The following is a 9905-nucleotide window of genomic DNA, read 5'->3' as shown; positions in this document are numbered from 1 at the left end:
TCATCATATCAAAAATTATATCAGTAGAATCATAATTATATTCTACTTATATCAATGGTAAACCATATTAGAAGTTATATTAGTAGATATAGTTATATTAGAAATAGATCAATTGTATATCAGAGACATATCAAATATGTATCACACATACATCAGTGGTAAATCAACAAATAGTAAATCATATAATTATATAAGACACTCATATTATGTGTATGCATTTGGGCCTGCAGTGCAATGTTGTAATTTAATATGTTGGTCTTCGTTTTTTTTAAGTGCTATATTTAAAAAACAAAAACACGGTTGCTATTTATTATTATTATTTTTTGCCATATCTCAAGTTGATTCTTGATTATATTATTTGTAAATATTTTCGATGATAAAAGACTTTAAATAATTTTTCATATTCGAAAAATTGATTTAAACCGAACCTAACAGAGATGCAGTTTAATGGGCCCAGAGAGTGGATATCGTTATGGGCTGGATCTTTGGACTCCGATCCAAATACGATTAACTGAATCCGCTACCCTTCGTTGCCATAAAGCAGTTCAAAACTACGCACTAGCGGGAAAATCACTGCACATCTCTAATCTTCCCGCCAAAAGTACAGTACCAACAAATCGATACGAATCGGGCCAAACCGACCGGTTGGATTCGGTTATTATAAAAATTAATTTGGAAACCTCGATTTTGTGCTTTACAGAATTGAAAATTTCCAGTTGAGTTATTTTTCACAGAACGTTGGTTCGGTCCTGAATATCAAACCGAAATCATCGGTTCGATTTCGGTTTAACCGATGAAACGCAACACCCTTGCTGCTAAAGATCAAAAGAACGCCAGCCGCTACGAGAGGCAATCGCTGTAAGATCGAGAGTGGGACGAATTTGGACGACGTTATGGCTACGAGATCAGGAAGGAAACCAGTGGTTGACGTATCTTTAATGGAGTCCACTACTCCGAAACGCAAACTGAGATCGAGTGATGCGCAGAGGCACCAAATCCCTGTCTCTGAGCCGATGAATCGGAAATCGTCTCGCCGGCGCCTCAATTCGAGTCCAGAAAGTCCGAATGTAAGTTCCATACTATTGATTCAGAACAGACATTTATTCCTTTGAGTGTATGCGTATTTTTTTTGCTGTCTTTAAGCAATCGGCTAAACCACTGATATCTAGAAAAAAATTAATGATAGATCAATGCGATTAAAACTTAGTAGCATACTGACAACAAAAATTAGTTAGTCGCTAATTCATATTTAATTAGTAGAAAATTAAAGCTGGTTAACCATTAAGTATCATGTCACAGTAGTATTCATCCTCGGTGTCTCAATTTGAGTCCAAAAAGTTTTCCACATGTAAGTTCGACACTATTGATTCAGAACGGCCATTTTTCATTTGAATATATGTATCTCTTCACTGCCTTTAGGTTACCGGCTATTTTTTAGCGGATTTGATGATGAGTGAAATTAATTGGAAGATTTTAAAGTCTCTTAGTCATTCAGTTAGATCTCACAAATTAATTGTAGATCTCTTGCATATGCTTGCATTATTTCTTTTCATCGTATCTGATCGAGTGATGCACTCATTTTATATCCCTTGCAAGTAGGATAAACAGGTTTCTAAACACATGCAGATCGATGAGGAAACGTTTGATGATGGCTTTTCTAAATTACATAGTTCACCGGCAAAATTCTTGTTCAAGAGCCATACTGCCAAACCAGATTGGAATCCTAAAGGTTAGTATTTAGCTTGTGATGGTAGCATGGAGTTTTATTATGTGATTACTTTTCTCTGGCCATTCAAATAGGTTTTGATTTATTATTTATCTATTTATTAGATATTGAACATATAAAAGCGGCAAAGGAAGTGTTGCACGTATCGACGGCCCCGACTATAATCATGTGCCGTGAGGACGAGCAAAGTAGAATCTTAAATTTCTGCAAGACTTGTGTGGAGCAAGAAAAAGCCGGTAGTTTGTATGTTTGTGGGTGTCCAGGAACAGGCAAATCTTTGTCCATGGAAAAAGTGAAAGAGCAGTTGGCTGCTTGGGTAAGAGAGGTAGGCTTTTAACTCTTACCTGTTAAACAATCTCATTTTTACGAGTTACATGCAATCTACAGTTCAAGTCCAAGCTAAAAAATTTGGATGTTTAAGATTCAATTCATCACTCATTCAAACATTCTTTGTGCTACCAGTCAGGTCTTCAGCTACCAGACATTTTGTCCATAAACTGCACCTCGTTAACAAATACTTCCGACATTTTCATGAAGGTACGAATACAATAAGCTTAAAGAATTTTTCACTTAAGTTTTCTATACTCTTATCTAATATTTGTTTTTATCAGATGGTGGGTGAAGCCCAATCACAAAAGAAAAGGAATGCCTCTTCAACACCCTTGCAACATCTCCAACGCTTATACTCTCAAAAGGCAGAGTCATCTAGCGTGAAGATGATGTAAAAACGTACTTGCTGCAATTTAAATTTCATCTCAACATCTACTAACGTCATTTTTCTTATATCAGGTTGATAATGGCTGATGAATTGGATTATTTAATTACAAAAGATAGAGCAGTGCTTCACGATTTGTTCATGCTCACAACTTTCCCATTTTCAAGATGTATTTTGATAGGTATGCCTATGACAGCAATATTTATAATCTCCCATTTTTCCTTTTTCGTGAAATGTAAATTTACAAATTAGGTTGGTCTTCAACGTATTTTGCAGGAATTGCAAATGCCATTGACTTAGCGGATCGCTTTCTTCCGAAACTTCAGTCATTGAATTGTGAGTCACTAATAGACGCAGTTCAGCCAAGCATTTCTATGATAACAAAGTTGTTCTATTCGTACCAATAATGTTTTTACTTCTCACTAAGACGTTATCTTTTAATTCTTATATCATTTCATGTTGTTCTTGCTTGCCCGGTTCATACTCAATTTTCATTTATTAACTTAACATGTCATGTCCATCTATATTGATCTATGTTTAACAAAGTACAACAGTTACTTGGATTTCACATGATACTGATTTTGCTTCTGCAAATTGCGTCTTCCTAGGCAAACCTCATGTTGTAACTTACAGGGCTTACTCCAAGGATCAGATCCTCAAGATTCTTCAACAAAGGTTAATTGTAAGTTATAGCTATCTCCTAGTTTTAATATTTTAGAAATCTTCTATCGTTTTAGGAGTTCAATTAATGATTCTTTACACTTTTTTGCCTCTTTGCTGAATGATATTTTGTACAGGTGCTTCCTTACGTTGTCTTTCAGCCACAAGCTTTGGAGTTCTGTGCTAGAGTATGTACAATGAAATCTTCTTTTCTAAATCTATCTCTTAGGAAACAAAATTTTTTTGTGAGCTTCGCTTCTCATTTGTATATTTTTAAAACCTCACATGCTCACATCTAGAAACATTATAATTACTTCAAACTTTAGTTTTTTTTTTTAAAGTATTCAAATTTTAGTTCTCACTTATGGTGTTTAGATGTTTCTAAATCTTTATTGCATAATGAAGTGCGTGTTCATGTTGTTTCCAAAAATTCATGCTTGTCAACTTATATTCTTTGTCAATTTGTAATCTACGTTTTAACCATTTTCTTTTTAAATAATAGTCGTTTCTTTTTCTTTTCCTTTTTTTCCTCAAAGACAAAAAATAGAAAACCTAACAAAGAAATGGTTAGTAAATTAGTTTTGTTTTTATAAACTCTTATCAAAAAGTTTTGTTTTTATAAACAAAACTAAAAACAAAGTTGATATTAGATGGGGACTGAATGCAAGTTTTATCTTTGAACTTGCAGAAAGTTGCAGCTGTGTCTGGAGATATGAGAAAAGCCCTTTGTGTTTGCAGGTCAGTGTTTTTAACTTCATTATGCGACTTTTTTTCCATAAAACTTAGTTATATCTTATATCATAGCCTACGAACTTCAAGATTAGAACTTTAGTGTCAGCATCATAGGTGATATAATATCATTGCATAATGGGAATATTTAGTTTCTCAGCTCAGTTTCTTGAAAAATATCCTTTGCTATCGTGTTTCCAATCTGTCTGAAATTTTCACTTTAACATACCTTTTGTTGCACCAATATGTATTTAAGATCAGCTTCTTTGTACAGGAATGCCATTGAATTGTTAGAGGTGGAACTCAAAGCATCCTCTAAGGAGCTGCACCATAATGAGGCGTGTGACACTTCAGCACCTGAGCTTGTAAAAAGACAAGAATTTGGGGTTGTAAGTGATCGTCTTTGCCATGATAAATCTTTCATTAAATTCCATATTTTTTAAACTCTTGGAAGCTTTTTCTTACAAAAAGAAAAGGTGATGATGTATAATCCCAAGAAATTATTTTTATATAGTTTGTACTTAGAATGGAATGATAGCATTCTCAATATTTTAAATTTATTTGTTCTCTTATATATGTGTGTTTGTGTGTGTGTATTTATTATTATTATTATTATTTTTTTTTTTTGATAAACCATAGTCCTTGAGGCTTGAGTTATAGTGTGTGCGCCCTGATAGTTCTTACCAGGGGAGAAATATATCCAAAGTGTGAAATATCCAAAACAGTTTTGTGTTTCTGTTTCTTTGAACTGGTGAAAATATTTCTCAAGATTTCTACACCTCTTTATTAATGAGAATTCTCTTTCGGGTTTTACCCTTTTTGCCTGTACATCTCTGCACTTCATATATTTACTTTTATTATCATGACTTGGAGGTTTGAACTTGGTTGTATTATAGGTGACGTTGGATCATATGGCTGTTGCCTTATCGAAAACTTTTAAATCACCAGTAGTGGAAACAATACAGTCTCTTCCTCAGCATCAACAGGTATATTCCAGAATGTCCCCTCTTCAATATACACGATTCCGATGTTCTGGCATTGGCAAAAATTACATGTTTTCCATCGTAACGGATAATGTAGCAAATATTAGGTGAAACGTGAAAGTGAAGGTAGTTATATTCAACTCAATTTATTTTGAACTTAAAAAAAATCAATTTATTTCATGTGCATCTTCAATAAATGTGATTATTCCAACGTTGTTTTGTAACTGTTTTCCTTCTAAACTTATAATATTGTATCAGATTATTTTATGCTCTGTTGTGAAACTCGTTCATGGAGGGAAGAAGGATACAACCATAGGGGAGGTTAGTTTTCTCAATTCTGAGATGAATTAATAGGACATAACATGTCTTTATTTTGGAACGTTTTATAATAACTTGAATTAGTGTCTTGCATTATATGCAGCTAAACAAATCGTATGTAGATAATTGTAGATCAGCCTCAATCCCACCAATGGGAACCTCAGAACTTTCAAATATGTTCACAGTGCTAAACGACCAGGTAGTCCTCGCAACAGTTTGTTCTCGAAACTCCTCATCTCTAACGGTACAATTCTCCAACATTTTGATGTTGAACTCTACAGGGGCTTCTCAAACTTGGTCAGTCTCGAGAAAATAAATTGAGGCGAGTGCTGTTGAAAGTTGACGAAGCCGATGTACTGTTTGCACTTAAGGTGCGCCGGACCCTTTTTTTTTTTTCGCTTTTACTCATTTCAACTTTCTGCTATGCTTCAGTATCTTAAGAGACACTTGTGTTTTTTCAACCAGGGAATACGCTTCTTTCGAAACTGGCTGCAATAAATTAGCATAGCAGTTCTCCATGTTGGTGAATATCCTGCTTTCTGGCTCTCTCCCTTCCAGTCAAGGTAAAGTAAACAACATTTTCTCATTTCTGTTATGAATTTTGATCTAGAAATATTTAAAATAAAAGTGAACCGCAGTATCATGAATCTCCTCTGCTAAGAAGTCAAAAGGGCCTAAAATTCAAAAGGATATACCATAATGATAATGACAATGTCTAAAAAAAATTTACATCAGTCCACTCTTGGCATGCTTGCGGAAGTTTTTGTTAATATAAACTGGTCAACTAGTAATTTTGATGGTTACCGATTTGGATAAAAGAGAATCAGCAACAACTTCATAAGTTTTATGATAATTTTGGAAGAAGGTGCTTTTACATAATTTTGTTCTATTTAGAAACCATGCCCCAAACTCATATGAGCTAACAATGGTTTTTTTTTCCCTCTCTCTCATTCTTCTTCATTCTATCAGCATTCAGCAACTGAGGCAAGAAACTGGTTTGACAGCTAGGTAGTGAAATAGTCAACAAATGTCGAATGGGACATGAAATGATCCGAATCAGTGGCATATAGGTTCCTTCAACCCCTTCAAATCCCATTTTCTATTTTATAAAGAGCAACTAAATAATATTCGTTTATTTAATTTAATTATATTACAAGTTTTTTGTTTTTCTTTTTACTTTAAGAAACACTTGTATCATTAAAGAAAAATTATATGTTATTACGGATGTGAGGTGAAAGGAACAATTACATACTTCGCAACCAAAAAATTGAGGCTAAAAAAAAGAAATCTTTCTGACTGAAGATTTTACAATGTATCCCTAATATTCTTTGAAGTTGAACTTTTCATGTAGAATATTAAACTAAGGTAATGGCAAATGAAAATGAAGGATAGAATCTGATCTACTCATGTTTAATTATTTGAATTATGCTTGTAGTTAGTTTGGAATTGTCTTAGTAAAAGAGGAAAAATTATATACATATAATTTTTGAGTTTAACAAGAGTACTTTTAAAGTAATAAATAAACTCTATATCTCTCTCACTAGTTTTGTTTGAAAACACAATAGTGGTGAAAATTGAAACTATATGTACCGGCAAAGTTAGTAGAATTTAATTACGTGGTGCATAAACCAAAAATATTGTTTTACTTACCAGCACCATTCCAAACTCACTAGAGGAGAATTTGATCCTTTTCGGAAAAAATAAAAAATCAAAATTCGGCATTTGATGCAATTTCCCACAATCCAGCCATCTTTTAGGCCCAGCACAATATCTCCTTGGGCCTAAAAAATGGAAGACAGAGATCCAACTCCAAGTCAAAACTTCATTAACCGCCGTTGACTACGTGCCTCCCTCGTGCGAGTCGCCGGCCTAAAAATAAGAAAGTTAACGGTAACAGTAACAGAGCAACAGCGACCGAATTCAAAAATTCACGATGCGGATGGGATAATAGCTGACATTTGAATTTGAAATTTGAATTCTCGTAAACTTGTAACGGCCAAATTCCTCTCTTTCCTCAGTCCTTCGGCCTCACCTCACTTCTATACCTTGCTCTCTCCCACATTTCTCTTCACTCTTCACACCTTCCACAATTCCGCCATGGCTTCTCTCACTCCCGGAATCCTCTTGAAGCTCCTTCAGGCCATGAATTCCAACACCAGAGTCACCGGAGACCACCGCTCAGCTCTCCTCCAAGTCATCGGCATCGTCCCGGCCCTCGCCGGCTCCGAACTATGGCCCAATCGCGGATTCTACATCCAGCTCTCCGATTCCCTTAATTCCACTTACGTCTCGCTTTCCGACCGAGAAACAGATCTCATCCTCTCCAATCGACTCCATCTCGGCCAATTCGTCTACGTCGATCGCTTCGAATTCGATACACCGGTTCCTCGCGTTTGCGGAATTCGTCCAATTTCGGGCCGGCAAGCTTCCGTCGGAACCCCGGAGCTTCTAATTGCGAGGATTTCGGCTTCCAAGCGTGAGTTTGTGATCCAGCCTGTAACGGATTCGGATCTATCGGCTGATCCGATTGCCGCATTGTCATCGAACCATAAATCAGAGGAATCGAAGAGCAATTCAAAGACTGGAAACGGTAGAGGGAGGCAAGCTCTCGCTCCTCGAGATAACGTACCGATTGAAAACCTGGGAGGTACAGAAGAAACCAAAGTTTCTCATAAGCCTCAGAGGTTTTCTTCTCCTGCGGGAGGTAAAAGACCTATGTCGGCTGGAAAGAAGAATGTGGCCGTGGTTGAGCGAGATCCTTCCCCTGCTGGGAAGGGAAAGAGGTCAGCTTCTCCGGTACCGTCGAAATCTGTAGTTCCAAGCTTGGTAGCAGCACGTGAAGAGAATCGGGTGAGTTCGAAGGAAGCCGCCATTATAGTCCCGTCGAGGTATCGACAGCCATCCCCAAATGGGAGGAGACAAGCTTCTCCTAGTGTACGCAGGGCTTCACTTTCTCCAGCTAGAAGGTTATCAGGGGGTTTGAAGGTCTCCCCCCTTTTGGCAGTCGCAGATTCTGCAAGCAAGAAGAAGATGACTAACATTGCTGCTGGGATTTCTAAGGTTTCTGAGGCACTTGTTGGGTCTGCAAAATCGAACAGGAAGAGCTGGGATGATCAATCAACTGTCTCTTCTACCTCTGAGGAGCAGAAAGATAGTGGGGTTTCAAAGAACAAGCCAGATCTTCAAGCAATTCTACGGACTCAGGTAAATTTTAACTAGAACATTATTTTCCTTCGAACCAAACCAATCAAATTGGCTGTTTTCTTCCTTTACAATTTTTACATGGTCTTGCTATATCTTCTCTAGGCTGCCATTTCAAGACGATTGAGTGACGTTAATGATCATAGACCCAAGAGTGATGAGGTGGGGAGTAAAGAAAAAAGGAAGTCCTCTAGCCCATCCGAGGGCGAGGTTGCAGACAAAAGCAAATTTTCGGGTCTTGGTATCACTGTTCACGAAAAGAAATGGAGTGATGGCAGCGTTCTAGTTGATGCAGCTCCTGCAAATCTTGTTAAACTTGCAAAGGTTCGAATTGAGCCAATGATTTGATTTAATATGCTGTTTGAAAATTGAAACAGACTGGTCTAAGAAAAATGTATACTTTTAGTGGAAAACTTGGAGTGAGGTTTTATTCATACTTGATGTTATCAGGAGGCCATGGAAAGGAGAAATCTTGCTTCTATAGCTGCAGCCGAAGCGTTGGAAGAGGCAATTTCTACAGAATCGATAATAAGGAGCTTAAGGTATTATTAACCCATCTTTCCACTTTTAATGCTGTCTTAAATAATAGGCTTTACAATACATTAAAGTCTCAAAGTCCACAACTGAATTGATTTCAACTTCCATTTCATTTCAGCATGTTTTCAGAACTTTCCTCTACGCACAAGACTGGAGACCTTCTGTATGTAGTGGACAGGTTTTTCATGATTTATAACGATGTCGTGCGATCAACTGAGATTGCAGAATCAGTTTTTGGCAGCCGTAATGGCAACAAGCCTGGTGCTATTAGCTCGGAGCAATCAAAACCTGCCTCTCTCTGGGTTGAAGCTGCCTTAGCCACCAACCTTGAGATTGTCTCCCTTCTCACCAGTCAAGATATTGGCCCTGCAACTTCTTTGCAGAAAAGTGTATCAAGAAGGCAAACTATGGAGGCCTCTTCACTTACCAATTCCAATGTGGTTCCATGGACTAGAGGCCATGGAATGAAAGAGACTGTAGAGCTTGCTATGGAGTTGCAGTCTGAGATGAAGCTTTGGTTTCTAAAGTTTGTTGAGGAGTCCCTTGATGCTGGTTCGAAGGTATTTAGAGAAAGCTCAGGAGATGGCATCAAAACGTCACCTCCGATCCCGAATCGTGGCTCTATTGCATCCGTTTTGTCCCAGTTGAAGCGAGTTAACGACTGGCTGGACCGTGTAGTTTCAAAGCGAGATGATCCTTTGAAAGAAAAGGTGGAAAGGTTAAAAAGAAAAATATATGGTTTTGTCATTCAGAATGTTGATTGCTGAGCCTACATTCGACAACAGTGCTCCCGTTGTCTTGTTTCAACTTGGCTAAGTCTTTGTCAAATCGTGCTCAAGAAAAATGCCTGTTTCATTTATTCATTGTACAATGAGGCCATCTGCATTTTCTCAGTCATCTTTATCTTCATCTGAATGGAAAAAGTTTAAAATTTTTTAGCTTCTTGCACACCATGTTTCTTATTTTTAGGAATAACTAGTAAGATCATCAGCAAAACATAGAATTAACAATGATACTGGTCGTGTATTTTTCATAT

The 9905-nt window shown here is 37.0% G+C and overlaps 2 protein-coding genes across 3 annotated transcripts; both read left to right on the top strand.

Annotated features, from left to right (window-relative positions):
• The first annotated feature begins 817 nt into the window (after positions 1–817).
• On the top strand, positions 818–6442 carry LOC111014417 (DNA replication factor CDC6B). 2 transcript variants are annotated; one of them, XM_022289134.2, is made up of 17 exons: positions 818–1067; positions 1600–1729; positions 1831–2051; positions 2189–2263; positions 2338–2447; positions 2516–2622; positions 2718–2777; positions 3050–3123; positions 3239–3289; positions 3790–3839; positions 4105–4219; positions 4727–4816; positions 5072–5134; positions 5235–5330; positions 5413–5502; positions 5597–5694; positions 6101–6442. In XM_022289134.2, the coding sequence occupies exons 1-16, from the start codon at positions 894–896 to the stop codon at positions 5627–5629; spliced, it is 1539 nt and encodes a 512-aa protein (XP_022144826.1). In that variant the 5' UTR covers positions 818–893; the 3' UTR covers positions 5630–5694; positions 6101–6442. The 2 variants fall into 2 exon arrangements, with proteins under 2 accessions (XP_022144826.1, XP_087981742.1); XM_088125616.1 differs by having other exon boundaries at positions 822–1067; positions 1627–1729.
• A 786-nt stretch (positions 6443–7228) lies between these two features.
• On the top strand, positions 7229–9807 carry LOC111014516 (serine/arginine repetitive matrix protein, putative (DUF936)). Its single transcript, XM_022289287.2, has 4 exons — positions 7229–8335; positions 8438–8656; positions 8783–8874; positions 8988–9807. The coding sequence occupies exons 1-4, from the start codon at positions 7229–7231 to the stop codon at positions 9634–9636; spliced, it is 2067 nt and encodes a 688-aa protein (XP_022144979.1). The 3' UTR covers positions 9637–9807.
• Positions 9808–9905: the final 98 nt, after the last annotated feature.

This window comes from Momordica charantia (assembly GCF_013281855.1).
Source record: "Momordica charantia cultivar OHB3-1 chromosome 6 unlocalized genomic scaffold, Mcharantia_2.0 BLBB01000006.1, whole genome shotgun sequence".
Taxonomy (NCBI): domain Eukaryota; kingdom Viridiplantae; phylum Streptophyta; class Magnoliopsida; order Cucurbitales; family Cucurbitaceae; genus Momordica; species Momordica charantia.
The sequence above is the reverse complement of the archived record's forward strand: the minus strand, read 5'-3'. Positions and strand labels throughout refer to the sequence as shown.

What these genes read in the sequence shown, in the direction of transcription:
- LOC111014516 (XM_022289287.2), top strand. Translation starts at nt 7,229, where the DNA reads ATGGCTTCTCTCACTCCCGGAATCCTCTTGAAGCTCCTTCAGGCCATG. An exon ending in AAGCAATTCTACGGACTCAG is followed by an intron (nt 8,336 to 8,437) that starts GTAAATTTTAAC and finishes TATCTTCTCTAG; the next exon opens with GCTGCCATTTCAAGACGATT. An exon ending in TCGATAATAAGGAGCTTAAG is followed by an intron (nt 8,875 to 8,987) that starts GTATTATTAACC and finishes ATTTCATTTCAG; the next exon opens with CATGTTTTCAGAACTTTCCT.
- LOC111014417 (XM_022289134.2), top strand. Translation starts at nt 894, where the DNA reads ATGGCTACGAGATCAGGAAGGAAACCAGTGGTTGACGTATCTTTAATG. An exon ending in CGAGTCCAGAAAGTCCGAAT is followed by an intron (nt 1,068 to 1,599) that starts GTAAGTTCCATA and finishes CCTTGCAAGTAG; the next exon opens with GATAAACAGGTTTCTAAACA. An exon ending in CTTTGGAGTTCTGTGCTAGA is followed by an intron (nt 3,290 to 3,789) that starts GTATGTACAATG and finishes TTGAACTTGCAG; the next exon opens with AAAGTTGCAGCTGTGTCTGG.